General features: G+C 46.1%; 1 protein-coding gene across 4 annotated transcripts in view; it reads left to right on the forward strand.

The window, feature by feature from the left end:
* ANKRD17 (ankyrin repeat domain 17) overlaps positions 1 to 22,938 on the forward strand; it is a 67,457-nt gene that overhangs the window by 25,258 nt on the left and 19,261 nt on the right. For 3 of the 4 annotated variants that reach the window (XM_050973360.1, XM_050973361.1, XM_030239600.2), the window contains exons 2-15: positions 8,194 to 8,347; positions 8,914 to 9,070; positions 10,365 to 10,512; positions 10,786 to 10,933; positions 12,009 to 12,242; positions 13,039 to 13,133; positions 16,085 to 16,322; positions 16,480 to 16,671; positions 17,047 to 17,156; positions 17,865 to 17,952; positions 18,491 to 18,618; positions 19,033 to 19,176; positions 19,736 to 19,838; positions 21,363 to 22,118. In XM_050973360.1, the coding sequence (XP_050829317.1) occupies positions 8,194 to 8,347; positions 8,914 to 9,070; positions 10,365 to 10,512; positions 10,786 to 10,933; positions 12,009 to 12,242; positions 13,039 to 13,133; positions 16,085 to 16,322; positions 16,480 to 16,671; positions 17,047 to 17,156; positions 17,865 to 17,952; positions 18,491 to 18,618; positions 19,033 to 19,176; positions 19,736 to 19,838; positions 21,363 to 22,118 (2,695 nt within the window). The remainder of the gene's footprint in view (positions 1 to 8,193; positions 8,348 to 8,913; positions 9,071 to 10,364; positions 10,513 to 10,785; positions 10,934 to 12,008; positions 12,243 to 13,038; positions 13,134 to 16,084; positions 16,323 to 16,479; positions 16,672 to 17,046; positions 17,157 to 17,864; positions 17,953 to 18,490; positions 18,619 to 19,032; positions 19,177 to 19,735; positions 19,839 to 21,362; positions 22,119 to 22,938) is intronic. The other variant, XM_050973362.1, reaches the window with a different exon arrangement.

Raw genomic sequence — 22,938 nt, forward strand, 5'->3', positions numbered from 1 at the left:
GCACAGCAGGACTCCAGTCCTTTCTCAGTGATGCACAAGTTGTCTGCAGATGCTGGTGCTGCTGCCAGTGAGCTGTGTTTCAGGTAGAGGGCTAAAATCTGTTCAGAGCAGAGTCGTGCTTCATGTACTTCCCACTTTTTAATTACTGAATTGACCAAGGTGAAACAACTTGATACAGCAGCTATTGCAGGACTACATTGTGCTGTACTACTTGAGTTCTTTGCCTTCCGTAGTTCTCGCTGCTGAATCCGTCAGAGCTGGCTGTGTCGTGTTTAAGGATCTTCCTGAGTCTGTGGTGATGATCCTCAGGATGTGCTTATCCAAGGAAGTTTAGAGTCCTTGAGCTGTCCTTCAGGAAAACTCCAAAATGCTATTTCTGTAGCTCTTGCTACCGAGCCTGTGGCACAGTCTGGGGGGTCAGAGGGAACGTAACCCCTCTAAGCTTTTCAGGGCTGTGGTGAGGTAGCTGTGGTTTGAGTGGCCCTGTAAGTAATTTGTTAAGTAGCTTAGGTGGTGCTTACCTCAGATACTTGAGGGAGAGTCTTAGGGGGCTGCAGTTGTTCAGGTGTGACGTTTGGGGATTTTGGCAGTGAGGGAAGAGGGTGATTCTGGGAAGCTCAGTGGTATCATCTCCTTGATGGTTATGTGATCCCTTTATTTTGTCTCTGCTGAATAGATATAACAGTAAGGAAGACTTGACAGGTGACTTGCTCAGGGTGGCAAAAAATGCCTGCATAGGCTCAAACTGTCCCTTGAGTATCCCTCAGTTCTTGGGTCTTTTTCAGGGGTTGGTTTCCATTTTGGTTCTGCAAGGGCATGGGAAGAACCTTTATTACAGGTGCTGCTGTTTGTCTGTGGCTCTGATGCAGACCACCACATTCCCCAGTGATAGGTGGGAGTTATTCATACACTGTCAAAGCTTTGCTTCTGAGGTCAGTTCTTTCAAAGCTTCTCCAAAGGAAGGGGTTTCTGTCAGAAGTTCAGGTTGAGGGAGGGTTGGGAAGAGGGTGCAGGTTGAGGGCTTGCGTTGAGGGCTTGGATTGAAAATGTGGCAGCTTTATATTGTTGATGGAACAGTGTTGTCTGAAGCTCAGCTTTCGGAGGCATGAGTATGTGTTTCAGTGGCTTTTTTTATAGGGATGTTTATATCTTGTTATTCATGTCAGAGACTAAAATGTGTGTATTTTCCCCCCACATAAATGTGAAATTTGGGCAGGGAAGTTAAAATGATAGTGAGATGAGGTGTTGCTATTTTTATACTGGCATGAATTTTTTTCTCGCATGAACGGTTGCAGCTGAATACCAGTTAATGCATGAATTTGCTTCCTGTGGAAGTATGCCAAGTGCTTGGAATGAGTGTTTGAAATGGAAAAAGAATATTATTCCTTGCAGTTTCACAGCCTTCTCATAGCTCCGGCTTTCAGCTCGCCTGCCCCTCTGTTTTTATTGCTGTGTATGCTGCTGGGAATGCAGCGTGCGGAGGAGAGCAGGGAATTTTCCTGTGAATACCTCAGCACCTGTCTCGTCATCAGAAGCACACTGCAGTCCTAATGCAGGTGTCCCTGCAGCAGAGACTCGGCTGGTGCCAGTCCCAGGGACTGTGTTATGCCATTTCAGCAGCATGCTGCTCCTCTCACCTCCCTCTCCTCTCCCCCTTTCCATTTTTGTAGCAGCAGTGAGAGAAATGGAGTGTACAGTCAAAGGAATAAAATGAAAGAAGATACTGTTGAGATGTTCCAGATCTGCCAGACTTGGGATTTGTGCTGAACGAGGCGTTTTGGTTTGGGGAGGGTCAGTGCATGTTGAGAAGACAAGGGATCTGATTGTGTATCCCAGATCAGTGGGAGCAGTCCTCACCAGGGAGTGCAGGGAAGAGGTGGTGCTGTCAGACAGTGTCTGTGGTGACTGTGCTGCTCTAGTAGCAGGCTAGGGCAAGTGAGAATCACCCAGCTTGCTCCTCTTAGGAAATAGGTTTGAGGAAAGCACACAGAATCTGCAGAGCTGAAGTGGAGTGGGCACTTGATCATCTGCTGCACTTGGCTTCCATGTCTGCTTTCCCTTGCAGTGACCAGGGAGCTGATCTCTATCTAAAGAAACTGGTGTCTTGTGTAAGGAGCCAGCAAACCATCACTGATGCTTCAGGGATATGTCATCCTAATGGGGTGGTGGAGGGTTTGACCCATAGAAATGACAGGCACTGCCAGAGCCTTGGCTTCAGTAAAGCCTTGGATGGAATTTATACTATAATGCATTATTAATGCTGTGAAGATCTGCACAGGGCCTTGAAACCTGTGTTACTAAGTGGTAGTCTCACCTGAAAACACGAAGGTGAAAAGGCAGAACCCTATACTTCCCCTCAATAGCTAGTCTGTGAAAGTCAAAATCCATTCTCAGTGTTGTGTTTGAAGACATGTGTAAGTTAATTTCTCTGTCTTGATGTTTCAAATCTGAGTATTTTTTCCAGTAAGCTGTCCTGAAGGTGAGATGGGCTCATGTGTTTTGAAAGCATCAGAGGTGACATTCTGAAGGCTAAAAGGTGTAGCAGGGTGAGGGAGAGCAAACATGAAGCTCTTGCTGTAGTATGGGGTGTTGTACCTTGTAATTTGCATAGGTTTTGGGTTGCCAATTTAAATGTTGTGTTTTGGATCCCAGAGTGAAAAATGGATGCTTGAAATACTTGGCCCACTTTGTCATATTTCAGATGATCCTTGCTTTGTTTTGATTCACTCCTGCCTCATGAATGCTTTGATGTGCATCAAATGGTTAGATATAAGGCATGAAAAAGCCCTAGCAGTGTCTTGCAAAGTGAACTTAGGCTCTTATTAGTCAGAGCTGGACTTTGTTCTTGCACTGGGAGTGGGGGTTTATTTCCTCTGTGTGTTCCCCTCGCAAGGTAATAGTATAAACATTGCTATTGCTGTGTGAAACAGACTTCAAGTGTAGTCCTGAAGTGAACAGTGGGAAATAGGCTGTCAAGAAATGCTCAGTAATGTATGAAGGATGGATAGATGGATTGTTTGTCAGTGCAGTGTCTTGGAGGTGTGAGAGCTGAAATTGTTCTGGAAGGAAAGCTGAGATTATCTCGGACGGGAATTGCTGGAGCACCAGGGAAAGCAGTGTGGCTGTAGGTCAGGCATGAGGAGTTCCTCCTGGAAATCAGGATGAAAACTGCTCACTGTAAGGGAGTAATTTTTAGCTGAGTAAGGAAAGAATCTGGAACTTCCTTGCTCTTCAAGCAGGGAAGTGGAGCTGAAGTCAGCAGAGTAGGACTAAGGGTTGTTAACTGACGTGGTCATAGTTGTGGTTTTGGTCTGAAGGTGGCTTTGCAACACCAGAGTTGACAATTCGTACTAAATTTATTGTTGTCTTTAAAAACCTTCTGTCGCTCTCCAGAAGTTTTGGAGCTGCGACAAATCAGCTGTTCAAGTGCTTGCTAATTGGCAGTAAGTGCCTCACAAAGAACTGATCCAAAAGGAGCGTTAGGTAAGGTTTATTTTAGGGGGTACAGTTTGCTGCCTGGCAATGGCCACTGGCTGTTCCTTGTCCTTAGGGTTCTTCTGAAGGACTTTCCTCTGGTCCTCTTAGCATCTTTGGTACCCTCTGGGTGTCAAACACCAAAGGCCCAAATGCCAAGGTCAAAATCTAGCAAGTTCTAAATTGTGTCCCTTGACTAATAGAAGGCAAAAGTCCTCATTTAGAAGAGCTGAGACATGAAGTTGTGTTGGATTTTAAGACTGGAAGATAGGGGCCAACCCCAAAAATAAGCAAAAAGGGTTTTTTTTCCAGAGAGGTGGGATTTTTTTGTCTGCTAATACTTGTCTGAGCTGGTGTGGTTCATCCAAATGCAGTTTGAGGTGCTGCTGTTTTATATTACGGTGCTTAAAAGCACTGAAGCTTAGAAAGTAAATCCTGGTAGGGTGATGAGCCCGACTTGCTGTTTCCCGGCCGTGCAGAGCTGCTGTGTACAGCCTGGCTGCCAGACACTTCCCTGTAGGGCTCTGCTTCCTTGGTGCTGCTTCAGGAGCTCTGCCCTAGCGCTCTGAGCCTGTCATCCAGAGACCCTCCTGTCTCACAGATGGCTGAAGGCAGCTGCCAGGGAGATGGCACTGGGTGTTTGTCCCAAGGTGCCGTTTGGCTTCTTCTGAGCAAGGGTTTGGGCTGGCTGAGGGCCCCAGTGTGCCATTTGGGACACTCACTGCTGCTCTGCCTCCACATGGCACATTACTGACGTGATTTTAGCTTTTGTGGTTTAGACAGACTGCTTGCTCTGGCTAAATGCTGGAAGGCAGGAGCACATCAACACTATGGCATACAGGATGGCCTGAAGGAGAAGGAATAGGGAATGGGATCAGCAAAATAGGGTCTTGGAATCAGACAAGGAACCTGAGATGGGAAGGAGAAAATGGCTTTTTACAGCCTTTTCTCACTGCTTTGGGGTTGTCCTTACAGCAGAGATGTCATTTAGGAGAACCATAACTCAGTGATAACTAAATGCTAGAGATGCTCTGTAAATGAGCAGAGCCATGCACTGATTAGATGGATAAATAATGGAGTTTGTGGCTTTTGCAGTGAGGGTGGTGGCTGCTGGATACCAAGTATTTTCTGCCTTGTTCCTCGAGTGAGTGAGAGGTGGTTTTATTCAGATAGAGCTCAGCTCATGTTAAAGCTCTCAGGGAATGGAACTGGTGGCAGGTTCTTCTGCCCGGAGTAAGGTTGCAGTTGCTGTCATTTCAACCTGTGATGTTAATTTAGGCATTGTATACTCATTTTGCTCATTTGGTTGATGCTGGGGTTCTAGAGGAGCTGCTGGTATTGGGTACTGCATTTCTGCCTCCTGGGAGGAGATTGTATGAAGAGACAGTTGTTTGTAGGTGGGATGTACTTTCCCTTCTCCCTCCCTCCCTGGCCTGGTGTAAAATTAGGAAGATTCTAATCCATGTTTATCCTTAAAAGCAGCAAATTTGAAATCAGTAGCTAACCCAAAGCTTTTTTTCAAGTCCTTAATGCTAGAGAGTTGTTGTTTGTTTTGGTTTATGCGTGTGTAATTACTTGGGGTTTGTTGTGTCTTCTTCCTGTGAGGGACACTCTGAGAGGAAGTTGATTGTTTGACCTTAGTATACATCTGTGTGAAATGATGTGGAGGCTTGGGTCCACAGTGGGATCTGTGCTGATGGCAGTTTTGTGTGTGGGTGCCTTGATGGAGAGAGATGGGTGAAGTCAGAGTTAGCATCAAGAGCTGAATTCTGTCTCTGAGTGCCATGTGGTGGCAGAGCCACGCCAGTTGGGGCAGCTCAGGTGTGCTTTGTTTTCCTGTCCTAACCTGGCACTTGTTCAAGTGCATGTTCAGAATTTGGTGTTTGTCAGTCAGAACCAGCTTGCTGGCATTTTACAGGGCTGTCTTCAGGGTGTACAGACATGAGTCCTGTTTGAGAGCAGCCAGAACTTGAGAGTTTTGTTCTCCTGGCACCTTTTTGGAAGTAGAACTGTCAAATATATTAAAAATTTGTTTGAGCAAAGTAAACCTAGGCCAGGACAGAACATGAGATTGTTGCTGCAGGATGAGAGGGTAGGAGAAATCTTTTAAAAGGGCTGATGCTGGGGCCCTGAACAATTGGGTTATGTCAGAGTATTGTTGGATTGGAGGAGTGCTGACAGAGCATGCAGATGAAATATTCTGATATGTAAGGTGGAGCATTTGTATGCTATTCTACACTTTTTTTAGTCAAGGGAAATAAAATACGTCTGAAGCCCTTTAAAGGAAACGTCTGTTTACTTGACCTGGTACATGGAAGTGATTTGTCTTCATTTGTAGCTTCTGTGGAGAAGGCAGGATTTGCTGAGAAGCAGAAGTAGAGTTTTCCCTTCTGCCAAAAGAGGGTTTTGTTCCCTGCTTTGGTACACCATGTCTTTATCGCTGTCCCTGTATGGTACTTGCTGTTGTGTAGAAAAACTGAAAATACGAGACTGTAATGAAACCCTGTAGGTAAATAACAATTTTGAACCTGCAGAGGAGATGAGAAGTTTTGCAAGCTGCAGGCTGAAGGTGGATCTCTTCTACCTCGCAATGAAAAGATTTTTACTCTGTATGTAATAAAATAGTGTCAAGTATTTTTCCCATTAGTTAATTTCTTGTTACTGTTCTGAAATGTTTTCAGTGACAGCACATAAGGTAAAAGTTCTCCCCAAACTTTATTGTAAGGGTGTTTTCTCCTGGTCCCTCATGGGAGTCTCAGTGCTGTGTTGTTTGTGGGTGGATTTCTGCTTCTCCCTGTTCTCCTTGGGTTGTTTATTTAATCACACCATGCACATATTCTTAGCTGGAAGGAAGATGGGAGGATTTTTCCATTTGAAACTTAGACTGCACGAAAGACCTAATTTTGGGGAGAGGAGATGTGTGGGGGAGAGTAGTTTTCCTATTTTGACTTTCTTTTTAGCAAATATTTCATAGTGTTAGGAGGAACCACGACCAGCTGTTCATTATTTCACTTGGAGGAGATTTTTTTCAGTTAGTCTGAGCAGTTGGGATTTAGCATGAGTTGGGTGAGCCAAGAATCCTTCCACGGCTGCGGAGTTTGCCTTTCCAGGGGTGAAAGCTGTCGCTTGGCTCCTGAGCAGCGCAGCGGCTCCCCTGTCTTGCCGCAGCGGGCTGCCTGTCCTCTGCAACAAGGCAAATGGCAAGTCCTCAGATGAACCACAACAGGCCTGAAGTACCCGTGTAGGTGCAGAGGGCAGTGGTGGGCAGAGGGCCCTCCAAGGCAGGGTTCCTGAGGACTGGGGAGGAAACCTGGAGCTACCTTCACCAGCTGGCCAAACTGGAGAGAGCAGCCTGTGTGAGTATGGCTGGAAAAAGCACTGCTGAGGAGCCACGGGCAGTGCTGCTGGACCATCCTGCTTTTGGCAGCAGAGCCACCTTGGTCTGAAGCTGAAGTCCTCCCTTTGAGCTTGGTGTTCCCAGATTTGCAGGAGGAGGGGCAGAGTGGCTGCAAAAGAGCAGAGGGAGCCTTTCAAGGTGCCCTTGAGATGTGTGTTTGTGTATTGCCGAGAGCTGACCAGAGGCTTTGTTTCTCAACGGTGGTGTTGAAGGGATAAAATGAAGAAAATTGGGAAGTAGAGCTCCGCCTGCCTTCCTTAGCAAGTAAGGGATTTGGGTTGAAGCTGAGTGTGTCCTGGAAGTGTGGAGTGGGAGACAGAAGGCAAAAGTTGTGTGAGCTCCCCGCTTGTGACAAGAGAATGGATAGGAGGCTGGAGGAACCTTCCACGAGTCCTTAGATGACCTGATTGCTCTTCTGGTTTATCTGCCCACATAGATGGGTTCTTGGGGAATTTATCTGCAGGAATCTGAACTTGTGATGCTCATGGGACTGCTTTGAAAGTTTGGAGACACAAATGAAGCTTAAGAATAAAATAATTTTCTGTTTGAACGAGGTATGTCCATGTGGAAACAGATGCAGACAGTGGCTGCTTTTATCCAGAGGTGATTGCAGTTTTTAATTGTTATAGGGGTGGCACATGTGATTTCTCTGTTGAGCAGACTGGCATTTTAATTGATTCTGCTTTGGGATTGGGGTTTGGGTTTCGAAACTGGGAATTTTGGAAGCTGTTGAGCTTTGTAGGGGAATGTTTAACTTGGTCTTTTTAATTTAATAATCATTTTGGTGAGTAGTTCACAGGCTGTGGAGTGAGCTCATGGAACTCTCAGAGAAGTGTCTTCTCTGCACTACTTGTCCTCTAGCAGGCAGGATAATACAAATGAGTATTAGGGCTTTCTTCTCTAAAACACTCATCTCGTTCCTAATTTCTACCTATTTCACAGCAAAAACAGATGGACAGCACAGAAAAGTAGAGTCTACAGAGGAATTCGGACAGCTCAGCATCTGTTTTCTAAAAAAGGCAGATAAACAGTTGCATATTCTATAGATCAAGTTTAAGAAAATGTTTTCTTAAGAAAGATGCTGTGGCATAAAGTAATTTTGTAGTGGTGTTGATATTATGTGGAAGGTGTTGCTTGTCCTTTTGGTTGTTTTCTTTGGGTGTTGGATTAGGGGACATCAGACCCAAAGTGAGGTACTGAAAGCTAACCAAGTACTTAAAAATAAAATGCTTAAATAATAACTGCAGATATGGGTTTTTTTCTGATTTTCAGTCCATTTTGGTCAGTTATATCATACTTAAACCAGGTTTGTTACTTTTCAGGTGGAATCATTCATCTTGGATCAGGATGATCTCGAAAACCCCATGTTGGAAACAGCTTCTAAATTGCTGCTGTCAAGTACTGCTGATGGTGCTGACCTGAGAACAGTAGATCCCGAAACCCAGGCGAGATTAGAAGCTTTACTTGAGGCGGCGGGTAAGTCCTCGTGTCCCGTAGAGGTTTAACCCCGAAGCCCTTACAAGAGTCCACATAATCTATGGGAGCACCATACAGCTGCAAAATGCATGGTGGGGTGGATTTGGCAAGGGTGTCATGGGAGAGAAACAAGTTCATTTTGGAGTGTTCCAAGGTCTGGAAAGTCAGAATTTCACGTGAAGATGTTTCCAGTCAGACTTCTCCCATATTGGCGTTCTAAAAGCCTGAGTCAAAATTGATGCCTGACTTTGGCGTGTGCCGTTATGTCAAACCCTGAATGGCTCAATAGGTTTTATTTTGTAGTAGCTGCTGTGTGAAAAGCTTTGATAGTTGCTTATATTAAAGTAGTTTCAGTAGCTGAAAACTGATTCCTTCTGTGGATTGGAGGGTTTCAGTCAGGTGCAGCTTCCAATGAGTGTTGTGAACAGTTAAACCCATCGTTTTGGAAGCTGTAGTTGATTGTGCTTGGAACGTTCCTGCCGACAGCTCTCACAGGCTCAATTCCACCTTGTGTGTTCTCTCCTTTGCTGGCACGCGTCCCCGTGGGCTGTGGATGGGCATGGCAGGAATAGGGAAGCTGTCGACGGCGGATGGGAAAGCCTTTGCAGACCCCGAGGTGCTCCGCAGGCTGACCTCGTCGGTCAGCTGCGCGTTGGATGAAGCTGCCGCCGCGCTGACCCGGATGAGAGCGGAGAGCACGGCCAATGCAGGGCAGACGGACAAGTAAGGCAGCTTTTGTCCTGCAGCCTCTCAGCCCTTTGCTCCTTCTAGAAGCGGTTTTTCTTGTTCTAGCCCTGGTGCTGAGGGCATGATGAAACTCTTAGGCAAGTGGAATTGGTGCCAAGTTATCACCTTTGCCTCTCCCGCTGAAGTATTTGTAGACTAGCAGGTCTTGCAGTAGAGAGTGAAGCAATTCATGCTGCTTAGAATTATGGATTGACACTCCAAGGAGTGTATCATGACCAGCTGTAGAAACATTTCTAAGCTCTTCAATGGTATGGGCCTTAGAACTGTTCCACAGAGTTGCAAATCCCCACTTGGGTCATTCAGTGATACCATGAAACAAGATTTGAGATGAAAAAAATCTTTTAGGGAATTTCAGAGTGCCTTTTTAATTGAGGAAGGGAAACAGCCTTGAGGGACTGGAGTTCCACAGTGGTCAGTGTTGCCTCAGCCAGGGAGTTGCTGCTCTTGTACTGGACTTGGCGACTTTAGATGTGCAGTTTTGTCCACTGGGGTATGCAGGAGGGAAAGAAGAAGGAGGTTTCCTTCCAGGCTGCCGTAAGGCTGCAGTGCAGTGGAAACAGTGTTAGTAGGGACAGCCAAGTGGTGCTGTGCTAGTCAGAAGTTTGTTCCTTCTATATGGAATAACTCCAAAGAAAGATTTCTTGCTGTAGGAACAGCATGAAGAGCAGTATAATTTTGGGTTGTGTCTGCTTCTGTTCTTTCTGCATCCCCTCTTCTCCTCTGCACCTCTTTCTTGGGAATGGTGGTAGTTGCTGAAGTTGTTGTAAAAACAGAGGTTCTTGGAAATTAAAAAAGAAAGGTCAACATGTAGTGAAGAGGCATATTTCAGACCTGATTCTCCATGTATTAAAATTATGTCTGGTTACAAGACCCTGGTATTTTCAGCACAGGAGAGAAGTGAAGTGGTTAAGTTTCCTACAAGAGAAGACTGATGTGGGTGATTTGTTTTAGTTTAATTAATAGTTACAGTGCTGAACAAATAAAGTTTTCTCAAGATTGACAGGTGATTTCTATGTCCTCTGGTCCTGGGATATCCTGCATCTATTTCTCTTGTAAACTTCTGTTAAAAATTAATAGCAGGAGTGGATATGGTACACAACTTAATTTTCAGCCAAGTTAGCTGGGAAAGCTCAAGTGTAAAATTGGTGCTTCTTTAATTAGCAGTTGGCACGTTTTTAGCTGGTGTTTCCTTTTTTGCTGACTGTGTCCTCATGGCACACTGGAGCTGAGGCAGAGTCCCTTTCCCCTCTGAATGCTTTCCCCTTGTTAGCCGCAGCTTGGCCGAGGCTTGTTCCGAAGGAGACGTCAATGCTGTGCGGAAGCTGCTCATTGAAGGCCGCAGTGTGAACGAGCACACAGAGGAAGGGGAAAGCCTCCTTTGCTTGGCCTGCTCAGCAGGATATTATGAGCTTGCACAGGTTGGTTTCCTGGCTCTTCGTCCCGTGTGTGTGTTGTACATGAAGAGATGTTAAATCAATCTATTAGCATTTTGTGCACCTGTAAGGGGGTGTTAAGGAAGTGAGAAATGGCAGCTCGTCTGCAGAGGAGTCTCACACACACAAAATGTTGCTGATGCATTCTGGGTGCCTGCTTTCTGTGAGGATTGCTCACCCAGCACTGGGGTGGAGGTGGGGGTTGGCGGTGCAGGGGCAGGGTTTGTCACTGTGTGGTTGATCAGTGTCTCTCGGCAGGTTCTCCTGGCGATGCATGCCAATGTGGAGGACCGGGGAATCAAGGGAGACATCACCCCTCTGATGGCTGCTGCCAATGGCGGGCACGTCAAAATTGTCAAGCTGCTGCTAGCTCACGGTGCTGATGTGAACGCACAGTCATCCACAGGTAAAGGGGCTCTTGGGAACCACTGCAGAGCTGGGATTTGCTCTGTGGAAATTGGGGAGCAGTGGCTCTCAGCCCAGCAAGGCAGAATGCTTCCTTGTGGTTTTGCCATTTAAATTCTATTTTCTGAGTGGAACTCTGAAATGTTGTTGGATGGAGATCAAGTATTATGGAGGCATAGAAAGGTGGATAAGGTCAGTTAGTAACTGGAAGGTGTTTGAGTACCTAGGACTTGTTGTCACATTTTAAGCACGGTTTGGTAAATTTGCATGTACATGGAAAAGTCATTTGGTGCCAGGTCAGCAAACACAAGGGGAAAAATGAGAAGAAGGCCTCCCCTTCCCCTCTTTCCGTGGTAATTTGCTAGCCATTTATGTTGAAGTGACCAGATTGGGAAACCTTGTAAGTTTTTGTAGCCTGGAAGTGGAGAGCTGGTGTGTAGTCAGCAGTAACTGATGAATGTTGAGCTGACCCCGAGTGACAGGGAGAGGGGGGTACCAGAAGACCCCTTAGTTATTTTTTGATTTTTTTTTACAGTGTAGCAGTTTTCTCAGTGGCAATATGGCCTTGACCTTTAACTTTTTTCAGGATGTCTTTCACAGAGGCAGATTCTTTGACTCTTGTGTGCAGATCCATGGTTTTGTATTTTTTCCACTGAAGTTGTGTTCTTTTCTTTGTAAGGACCAGGAACATTTTGGAACCAGCCCCTTGCAGGTGTTTAAGACTTGATTTAGAAGCAGCAGTTCGTTCTACTCCTGGTTTTGAGCTTTCATTCTTACAGCATCATGTGCCACTGCTGATTAACAGGAAAATGGATGGGGCTTTGTGGCATAGGCTGGGCTAGAAATGGGAGGAGAGGTGCAACAGTGAAGGCACTAGGAGGTCCTCAGTCTGTCAGCACTGAGCTGCCTGGGGCCATTACTGATTTCCCCCTCCCTGTAGTTCTTCATCTGTAGCCTGAAAAGCCTTGTTCCGTCAGGTATCCAGGTAGAAGGGATGGATTGGAGCGTCAGGTGAAGTTCTGGGTGGAGGAAGGCCATCAGGTTCTGCTCCCAACCCGTGTTCTCTCTGGCTTAAGGCAACACAGCCCTGACGTACGCCTGCGCCGGGGGCTACGTGGATGTGGTGAAGGTGCTGCTGGAGTCGGGCGCCAGCATCGAGGACCACAACGAGAACGGGCACACGCCGCTGATGGAGGCCGGCAGCGCCGGGCACGTGGAGGTGGCCAGGGTGCTGCTGGAGAACGGGGCGGGCATCAACACGCACTCCAACGAGTTCAAGGAGAGCGCGCTGACGCTGGCCTGCTACAAAGGTACCGCACCCAGTGCCCGCAGGGCTTGGGGACAGCCTTGCTGCCCACCAGCAGGGGCACTGAGAGGTGGGAGCAGACCCTGTGCTGCCCTCGTCCTGGCACGCCTGTGCCATGTGCAAAATCATCTGTGTGCGGAGTCTGAGTATGCAGATCTAAAACTCGGGTCTGAGGTATGATTACTTAGAAGATCTCTGTTCAACAAATGAAGAGACAAGGAACCAGTGTGTTATAGTACAGAATAAGTACGCTAAGCTTTCTTTATTACAGCTGTTTTATGCCAGGTACCTCTGCTTAAATACAGTAAATATTTCATTTTAGAGGACTTGGCACTGGCAAATCATGGAAGGCTTAGGACTTTGCCTTTTAGGTGTCAGTGCTGAGGACAGCAGGCCTTTGTTTCTTCTCTTAGGGCATTAGGCAGCAAAATTGCAGCACCCCAGAAAGGGATGAAGATGTTTAATTAAGAGGCAAAATATGTTCCTACAGCCCAGCAGCTGCTGTTATAGTCACTTAGCACATGTTTTATTAGGCCCTTGCCATCATGAAGTCGTTGATGTTGGTAGCAGAGGTACCTCTGTGGCACCTGTGTAGAAGTTGGTCTTAGTCTTTCATTTATGTTTTTTCCCATAAGCTGCTGTGCATTTAGATGGCAGAGATACAAACACACATTTCCAGGGTGGATTTTTTATGTTGCAACGTGGACATCCGTGACCTTCATTACATACTTTAGAACACTATGAGTGTTGAAATGCACTTTCTCAAGCAGTTTCCCTCTGTTAACCATTTTTCCACACAGGCCATCTGGAAATGGTGAGGTTTCTGCTGGAGGCCGGTGCAGACCAGGAGCACAAGACAGATGAGATGCACACTGCTCTCATGGAGGCGTGCATGGTAAGAGATGTAAGGCTTGAGCAGTGAGGTCTGTGGGCTCTCTCTTCTTGCTGAAGATGGAGAAAGTGACTCCTTTGAGTGTCTGTCTGGTACAGAATCTAACTGTGATGTTTTACTTGTTTTGTCTGCTTGATGGGAAGTCAACTTGATTGTTAAACTGAGAATTCATTTCTTAAATTTTCTTTTTATCCTTCTCTCCAAATAGATTCCTCATGTGTTGGGATTTTCACGGCATTAGCCTTGTGTAATGTCACACTGTAAACCCGTGTAGAGGCTGTAGAAGAGGACAGTAAATCCCTGCTTAGTCTGCCCTTCCTAAAACAACTGCAATGGTTCTAAAATCAGCCAGTTGTGTCTGTTGACGGAAGTTAATGGTTTCAGATGGGGGAATGATTAACAGAAACCATTCTAGTTCTTGAAAGTTGTTCCACAGAAAGTCACGTAGGTAAACAGAACTCGAGCTGTCCTTTATCTCACCCTGAAATCTTGCTAGAGCAGCCACATGAATATCCTTGGCCACGGCCTTGCAACCAGTTCCTGGGAGTTGATGGTAAAATGACCTTGTTTGATGTTGCAGTTGCCTTCTCATCACAATGTTTTTGTGGTGGAGTTATGGATCAAGCCTTCCTTTCCTTGTCATTCTCTTCTGCCCTTTTAACTCTTCTAATAGACTAAAAAAAATCCATCAGACCCACAGAGATGTTAAGATCTAATTTTTGTTAAAAGTTACTGAGCAGTGGGAAAAAATTCTTCTCCCTTATTTCTGCAGGAAGCTGTTCTTAGGGAGGCGGTTCCACGCCGGTGCTCAGAGCTGGCAGATAGTTGAAAGTCTCATACCTTCAGCTCTGCTGACAAGAGAAGGAGCAGCTTTCTCTTGCAGTATTTAAAAACCTTGCAGTGTGAAATGAAGCAGAGCAAGGACTTCCATCTCAGCACGTTCTTTGTGCAGAAACAGTTACTGCTCTTCAGTGGCAGGAGAAAACTTCCTTCTCTGGAGCAGCTTTGAGCTTGAATGTGTCCTCACAGAATGGTCTGTCTGTGGCATAGCCAGCGCAGGTTTAAACCTTTCTGCAGCCTTGTGTGTTCTGCAAGACTTGTTCCTGAGAGTATTTTCAGACAGCAGTTAATACTGAATTAATGCACCTGAGCTGTTGGACAATGGCCCTTGCCTTGTGGGAACAAAAAGCAGGGTGATCTAGTTGGTGTTTGCTCTTGCTGAAGGTCTGCTGCCCGCAGAGCTTCAGCTTTAAAATGCAGCTGGTGCTCTCATGAAAGTTGCTCAGGTGACTTTTCCTGATCCCTTAGCAGCTGGAAGGATTTTCCTGGCTGTTGTAGGAGAGCTCAGCAGCCCCAGCTCACCCCATGTTATTAAAACATGGATCCAGTTCCCTTGTGTGGTGCAGCTCCAGCAGTTCTCCTGCAGGCTGCTTGGCCCACATAGGAAGCTTTGAAGCAAGCCTCGGTGCTGTGTCGTGCCATCCTCAGCGCGGAGCAGGGCTGAGCAGGTAGCTGTCTTGCCAGAGCCTGATGGATGAGGCACCGTCTCTGCATTTCCCTGAGGAAAGATTCTTTATGGAGGCTTGGAGTTTTTCCCTAAAATAGTACTGTCATTTCATGTAAAAGGTGAATATGTCCTAGTTAATGTCCTAGATATTTTTCCGAGAGGAAGCCGTGCTTTGCTCCCTGGATATCAGAATAAGGTATGAAACACTTGAGAAAATGAAGCGGAAAAACGTCAGATGCAGTTTGGTATTTTGTCTGGAAAAGAGCTTTTTGGAGTTGTGGTTTCCAGCTTGGCAAGGATGGCTGTGGATGAGATTTGCTGCCTCTTAGGAATTAATCTGAGACCGAGGTGTACTTGGCTCATTCAGTGACAACCTTGGGAATGCCTTGTGTTCCTGGTGAGTGGCTGTTTATTTGCTGCAGCCCTCTGGTGTTTTGTTTGTCAGATTTTGGTTCCTCCAAGTTGGAATGGTAGCCATCTCCTCATGGAGAAAACCAGCTTGGAGAGTTCTTGCTGTTGTTGGAGCTCAGCGACCCAGCCAGGCTCTGCTTCTGTCTGAACAAAGCAGCATGGGATGGCAATTGGATGTGTCAGGCCTCCAGTGTAAACATGGAGCTGAAAAGCCACTTCAAATAGTTCCTGACTTTATGAAATACTGAAAATGTGACAGAGATCCTATGCTGAAGTATTTTGCAAGGAAGAAAGCAAACCTAGGAGCTGCCTTTTGGTAGAAGGGGTTTGATCACAGTGGAGCATGATCATGATGTCTGGAAAGCCCTGCCAGAATCCTGCCAAGGGAATGCAGTTGCTCAGGTGGGTGGCTTCTGGGATGTGTAAGGAACCCCTGACAAGTGGTCTCGTTTAGGCTTTTCACTTGGAAGGAGAAAGCAAGTCTTGACTCTGCTGTTAAATTGAGCAGTGAAATAGTTGTGCAGGGGCCATGAGGCAAGCCAGGTCAGTGTGCATGGCTGCTTCTTAAGAAAGGGAGGAAGCAAAAGAATCTCACTGTTGTTCTTGTGGAGGAGACAAGCTTCTGAAATAGTGTCAAGCTCCCTCTTGACTTTCTGGCCTTTATTTTGGAGTTCCCCCTGCCCCAAGTAAGTTGATCCCAAACACCTGAGCTGGAGTCTCATACAAAGTTGTCCTGCTTGTTGCTTACACCATTGACAGAGAGGTCTGATATGAGGTTGACATCACATATTGAGTAAAACATGCTCAACGTTTCTACAGGTGCCTGTTCAATATAGGAGATCTTCATCCAAATATTTAGGGAAATATTCAGCAAGTTTCATTATGTTTTTGGACTCATTTTACTCCCTCATTGCTTTCTGTGTTTTTTGAGGGAATTTGAGTCTGTGACAAAGCTGTGAAGCTGTGGAGAAAAGCAGTTTTTCCATTTGGTCAGTCTTCTGATCTTGTTGTTTTTTTTTTTTTTTTGCATTTCCAGGATGGTCACGTGGAAGTGGCAAGATTACTTCTGGACAGCGGAGCTCAGGTGAACATGCCTGCGGACTCCTTCGAGTCCCCGCTGACTCTGGCAGCCTGTGGTGGGCACGTGGAGCTGGCAGCCCTGCTGATTGAACGTGGGGCTAACTTGGAAGAGGTCAATGACGAGGGATACACGCCACTGATGGAGGCAGCTCGGGAAGGCCACGAGGAGATGGTGGCACTGTTACTTGGGCAAGGTAAGTGCTGCGGGGCCTTGTGCGGGCTGCAGCTCGGGGAAGAAGCTCTGAGCTGCTGTGATTTTTGTTTTCTGTGGTAACAAGATGCCTTGTGCATATGGAGGTGGTTTGTGTGCTGATGCTGCCTTGTGTAACTGGTGTTTTGTGTTGTTTGAAGGAGCAAACATCAACGCTCAGACAGAGGAGACGCAAGAAACAGCATTAACTCTGGCTTGCTGCGGAGGGTTCCTGGAGGTGGCCGATTTTCTCATCAAAGCAGGAGCTGACATAGAACTCGGCTGTTCCACACCTTTGATGGAGGCTGCTCAAGAGGGGCATTTGGAGCTGGTTAAATATTTATTAGCTGCGGGTATGGAGTCATGTTGTTAGCACTTCTCTAAAGGCTTAATCTAGGAGAAAAATACTTTGTGTGATATTCATTGCATTTTCTTTAGGAGCTTCTTGAAGTTGAAGTGAAGGCCTTTGAAGCCCAAAATAGTTTACTGGTTGGACTCTAATTTAGCTTTTGAAGTTTGAGTTCATGTAAACTTGTTTGGAGTTTGTTAACAAACTTGCAGTTTGTTTTTATTCCTCTTGGAGTACGATCAGGTTATCAGTTTAATAGATAATGGATTGGAAGAGGGAAGTTTCATTTGCTGTTTGATCCTGTAAAAATTGTGGAGGCTTGTATGTTTTCTGTAATGGCCATCATGAAGCTTACAAGGTTTTGTCCTTTGTGTTTCAGGGGCTAATGTGCACGCAACAACAGCCACAGGTGACACGGCACTGACGTACGCCTGTGAGAATGGCCACACCGATGTAGCAGATGTCTTACTTCAGGCAGGTGCAGATCTGGTAAGTCATTTACCTTCCTTAAAAATCTAAGTAGGATCTTAAATAATCAGCATCTGATATTCTTTCTGTTTCTGTGGTCATTGCTGAAAATTTACATGTTCTTTAATGTATTTTGGGCTGTTAGATTACCCTAAAGTGCTGGGGTGAGTTACAGTCCTCTGGTGATTGATGTCTAAAGCATTTCCAAGCCATTCAAGGTTGCCTGGATAGGAGAATAGGGGATTTGATTCTTTTGACATGGTATTCAGCTTCAAGTTGTTGAGCTGATTCTGGGTTACTTCTTGTACCTGCAAATCTGTTCTATTCGTTATGCATCAGATAGCTGACAGTCTGTTTGGTGTGCTGTAATGGAATTGAGGTGATGGAGCTAAACTTATTTTTACCTTCCAGTAGGCTTTCACCACCAGTGTGTTATCAAAAAGTCATGTTAAGCATGTCAGAAGATGTCCTGTTTAATTAAAATCCCCCTTGTGTGCCTTGAATGCTTTTGGTCCAGGAGTCACACCTGTGCAGATAGGTGGTGAAGGATTCACCTGCATTCACGACACCCTCAGTTCAAACATTAGCTCAATATTTATGGCTAAGCTTGTGAAACACTAGAGAAGGATGTTCCGTGTCTAGCACCTTTCCATACAAAAACCCAGGAGGCTGGCTTGCCTTCTTTCACATGCCACTTTGGATTTTGAAGCCTTTCTTTATCTGCTCTAGGAGCATGAATCAGAAGGTGGAAGAACTCCTCTCATGAAAGCTGCCAGGGCAGGTCATGTTTGCACTGTTCAGTTCTTGATTAGCAAAGGTAAGAGTGTGGAATGGTTTGGGTTTTCCTGGCATAAGAAATACTTCAAGTTAAGAACATGTCAGAGCTAGTGTAACTTCCTTGGATTTGTTTTAAATATCCTAGCTCAAGTAGGCAATTGATTCTCCAACTAGGCATGTAATGATTACCTGTGGTTGCTGCTGAGATGAGTGGAACTGCATGTAGTTGTAAAAATAGTGTATTTGAGTCTGTAATTCCTAGTAAAGCAGCAGTAGTAGGGATCCCTGGGGTCTCCATGCCCCATGGTGCAGTTTTGGAGCACTGTCTTTGGCAGTTGAGCTACAAGTGCCTCTTGGTTTCCAGAGTTGGATTGTATCTTGCTTAATGTTTCAATACAGGCTGGGACTTTCCATTTTCCCTCTCTCAGGCTGATTCTCATGAGTTTTTCTTGTCCCTGCCTTGCATGGAGTAGGACATCTGGCAGGATGGAGTTTTCCCTGTGTAGATTGCAGAGCAGTGAATTCTGTTACATTTGATAGAGGTGCACCAGCTGATGTTTGCCCGTGTGTTTGTGCAGGAGCAAATGTGAACAGGACCACAGCGAACAACGATCACACAGTGCTGTCGCTGGCCTGTGCCGGAGGTCACTTGGCAGTGGTGGAGTTACTGCTCGCTCATGGTGCTGATCCCACTCACAGACTTAAGGTTTGTCCCTCAGCTGCCTCATTTTTCTCTAAAACTAGGGATACCCAGCTGGATTTTCTCCTTTCTCTACAACTCACCCAGCCTGTGATGATGTAAATGGAATTTTGCACAAGCAGGTGTTCTGCTCATGTACGTGTTGTTGGAGTTAGTGCAGGTCTCTTCATCATCATGAGTATCAAGGCTGCCCTTCATTGTAAAGTGCTGATTGTGGAAGAGGAAAGAATTTTGAAGTACTATTAATTTAATTTGTTTTGGAAAGTACTTTATCAAGTCTTCAAGTTTAGATGTGAACTTGTGGAGATGGGGTACTTAGTAGAGCAGAAGGCAGTCATAGGTAGGGTGTTGTGTGTCCCAAAGTGCTGCAGTGTTGTTTCCACGATGCTCTTTTCTAACTGTGTGCTCTTTCCCTCTCAGGATGGATCGACCATGCTGATCGAGGCAGCCAAGGGCGGTCACACCAGCGTGGTTTGTTACCTTCTAGATTACCCAAACAACTTGCTTTCTGCTCCTCCACCTGATGCCACTCAGCTGACCCCACCATCCCATGACCTCAACAGGGTAAGAGTTCAGGGCTCGTGGTCTGCAGGGCTTTTTTGCACTTGCTTACTCGAGAGTTTAAAGGTGAGAGAAGAGTCGTTCATGTCCTGTCATAAACTGTGGGTGAGCACACTCAAAATTACCTAGAGCTGTAATGGAAATGGGGAAGGCTTTGGAACGTTACGATGTAGTGCTCTCATCATTCTTACTGTTCTCTAAGTATTGCTGGAAAAAAATCACTGAGGGTGGACAGAACCAGCAAGTGCAAAGATGTGCTTAAATGAAACTCTACAGAATTGATTTTATGGCCCATTGTGGCTTGTATTTGCTGTATTACAGTACAGCACTGTACCATGCTGAGTATAGTCCAGCAAATAATTTTTTAGGTTAAAGATGCAAAGTACGTGGAGATCACATGATCTCCAGGTGTTAATTACCGAATTCAGCATGTTAAAAACCGTGTTGAATGTTCTTAGTCACCATTAAAGTCTATTTTCCTAACAGATTTTGCTTACCTTCTGTTGAATTGTAACTAGCCCGGAGTATGAGAAAAGTAATCTGTTAGTATCCGATGTTTTAGGCTCCTCGAGTACCAGTGCAGGCGCTGCCCATGGTCGTCCCACCCCAGGAGCCTGACAAACCCCCTGCTAATGTCGCCACAACCCTTCCCATCAGAAACAAAGGTCAGTCCTGGTTCTGCAGCTTATTTTCTAAATATCCTTCCTAGGTAGAAGATAGAGGCTTGCACTTGTAGCAGAGTAGCTCCTATGAAGAGTGTTTATGGATTCAGTCAAGGAAACTTCAATTTTGATTTTTTTTTTTAATTATTTTTTTAAGGATTTGCTTATCCACCAAGTATCAGTCATCTAAGCCTGTAATCGTAAAACGTCAAGAAATCTGCCTAAGTAAATACCTTAAAATCTCTAGTCTGACACACTGAACCAATGCAAAATGTTACCCAGAAGTCTATAGAAATTGGATCATGGAAGTTGCAAAACCCATGTTAATCTCCATATCACAGTTGATTTGATAACTTGTGTTTCCTTAGGGTAGTAGTCTGGGAGTGGGTTTGACTAATTGGATTGAAGGCGGAATTTCTTGTGCAGTAAAATCCTTAGTCTGATGTGGCTCAGGTCCTCCTAGGACTAAATTTGCATCTATTTTGCTCTTGCCATTTTGACACTTAATGCTTTCTGTACTTAAGAATTCTCGTCAAAACCCAATTTTTGTCAAGCATCAGCAGTAGCAAATACAGGCGTGCATGTCCTAAAATTAATCCTGTGTGTACACTTGTATTGTTCTGGAGATACAGCGAGGATGGCTGGAAGAAACTGGGCACCTCCACTGCCTCAGATCCTGAGTTTTGATTTGCCTTTCGCCCTTCAAAATTAACCGATTGTTGCTTCTCCACCTGGTATGGCAGAGCATGTCAGCTGTGTTACTGGGGACTTCTGCATAAAAGACCAGTTGGATTAGTCCATTGCTTGTTCTTGCAGGAAGGCTGAAATACTTGCCTTGCCTGGACAGAGAGCTGAGCTTTGACACAGGCCAAAAATCGTGTCTGCTGTGGATAAAACCTAGTGGCTAAAGACACCCTGTTAGGTCCTGCTAGATCTAAGTGACAGTCCTGGGTTCTGGCACTCTTTGTCACCTGAGCAAAGCTGGATACCTGGAGCGCAAGGATGCCTAGTTGTAGAGAGCCCAGCACTTCCTAAAGCGTACCAAGTCGGTTGCAAAGCCGGCGGCCTAGTCCCAGTCCTAGAGATGTTTTTGTGTCCCTTGGGCTGCGCTTTCAGGGCTGTAAGCATTTGTTTATGTCCCAGCACCATACCAGACGCAGAACACCAAGTAAAGAGACAGCATTTCCTTGCTTTTTGTTCCCAGTTTCCGTGTAGCAGCACTCGGTAGCAGCGGCTCGAGACAATCGCTTCCTTTGGCAAAAGCGTACCGATTGCTGGAGCAGACCTGTCACCGTAGCACAGGGCTATGTGGGATGCATGTGCACTGGTGTGGCCTGGTAAATTGCAGTCTGACTGCTGGGTGCCAGCTGGCAGGTGTCCTCGGAGGGCCTTGGGGACACGCTCGCCTCCCGCGGGGGCTGTGCCCCGCGCGCAGCCGGCCACGCAGCGGCCCAGCAGTAGCTCTGTAATGAGGATGCCGTTCGTATGCACTTCCATTGGTTCTGAGGGGGTTTCTTTTTCACACAGCTGCTTCTAAACAAAAGTCCAGCAGTCATTTGCCAACAAACAACCAGGATGTACAGGGTTACATCACCAATCAGTCTCCAGAGAGCATTGTAGAAGAGGCTCAGGGCAAGTTGACAGAGCTGGAGCAGAGGATAAAAGAAGCCATAGAGAAGAACGCTCAGCTGCAGTCCCTGGAATTGGCACACGCCGACCAGCTCACCAAAGAGAAGATTGAGGAGCTGAACAAAACGAGAGAGGAGCAAATCCAGAAGAAACAAAAGATTTTGGAGGAACTGCAGAAAGTGGAGCGAGAGTTACAGCTGAAAACTCAGCAGCAGCTAAAAAAGCAATATCTAGAGGTAAAAGCGCAAAGAATTCAGCTCCAGCAGCAGCAGCAGCAACAGTCTTGCCAGCATCTGGGACTGCTGACTCCCGTTGGGGTAGGAGAACAACTCTCAGAGGGAGACTATGCACGATTGCAGCAAGTGGACCCCATCTTGCTCAAAGATGACCCTCAGCAAGCTGCTGCGCAGACGGGTTTTGCACCAGTTCAGCCTCTGGCCATGCCACAAGCTTTGCCTCTGGCAGCAGGTTCCTTACCTCCAGGGTCCATCGCAAATCTTACAGAACTGCAAGGTGTTATAGTTGGACAGCCAGTGCTGGGCCAAGCACAACTAGCAGGGCTGGGGCAAGGAATACTGACAGAAACACAGCAAGGGTTAATGGTAGCCAGCCCTGCTCAGACGCTCAATGACACGCTGGATGACATCATGGCAGGTGGGTTTACATTGTTATGAGCAGGTATAATCTTTGCTTGACCAGTCGAGGGTATGTCCACTTCTTTTTATGTGTGTGTGTGTGTGTGTGTGTTTGTGTATTCCCACGAGCTCTACGGCAAGCACCACTCGTCCTCTGATCCCTGTCTTGAGGAGTTGGGAAATCTAGCTTTAACTTTTCAGTTTGCAGGGTGAGCTGAGCGATGCCTGGTGGTCAGGTTGGTATGGTGGAGTGGCATTTCTAACTCGTCATAGTTTGGGGAGGGGTGTGTTAGAGTTCATGTGGCAGTTCTGTTTTGGCCTGATTGTAGCTCAGGAGGAGCGCCATGATGGTGTGGGTCGTGCTTTGGACTAGCTGAGAGCTGACTGGCAGTAGGCTGAGCAGCTGTAGCACACAGCTAGCCTGTAAAATGTGAGGGACCTGCAGGTCTATCTTCAGAATAAGAGCTGCTCCTCTTGGCCTTACATAGTCTACTCATTGGAAACTTTTTATTTCTGCTTGGGAGCAAAAAAGGTGATAATCCTATAACTCTCTGAAACATCTCCTCATAAAAATGGCTGCCAGCAGAAAGCATGTTTAGCCTGACCAAGCTCTTGTCATCGCTTTGGAGAATTCTCTGCCCAGTGACACGAATGCTCTAAGGCCTTAAGCAGTAAAAGAGGAGAATGAAGCAAGTTTTAAATGTGAGTTGTCACTTGTTTTATTTACACCTCACTCAGTTGTGCTTCTTCTGAACCCTTTCCGTGCTACAGCAGTCATTGAAATAACCCTTAGCTGAACACAGGTGAGCTGGTAGGACACATTCTATAAAAAAAGTGTG

This window comes from Serinus canaria, chromosome 4 (assembly GCF_022539315.1).
Source record: "Serinus canaria isolate serCan28SL12 chromosome 4, serCan2020, whole genome shotgun sequence".
NCBI classification, from domain to species: domain Eukaryota; kingdom Metazoa; phylum Chordata; class Aves; order Passeriformes; family Fringillidae; genus Serinus; species Serinus canaria.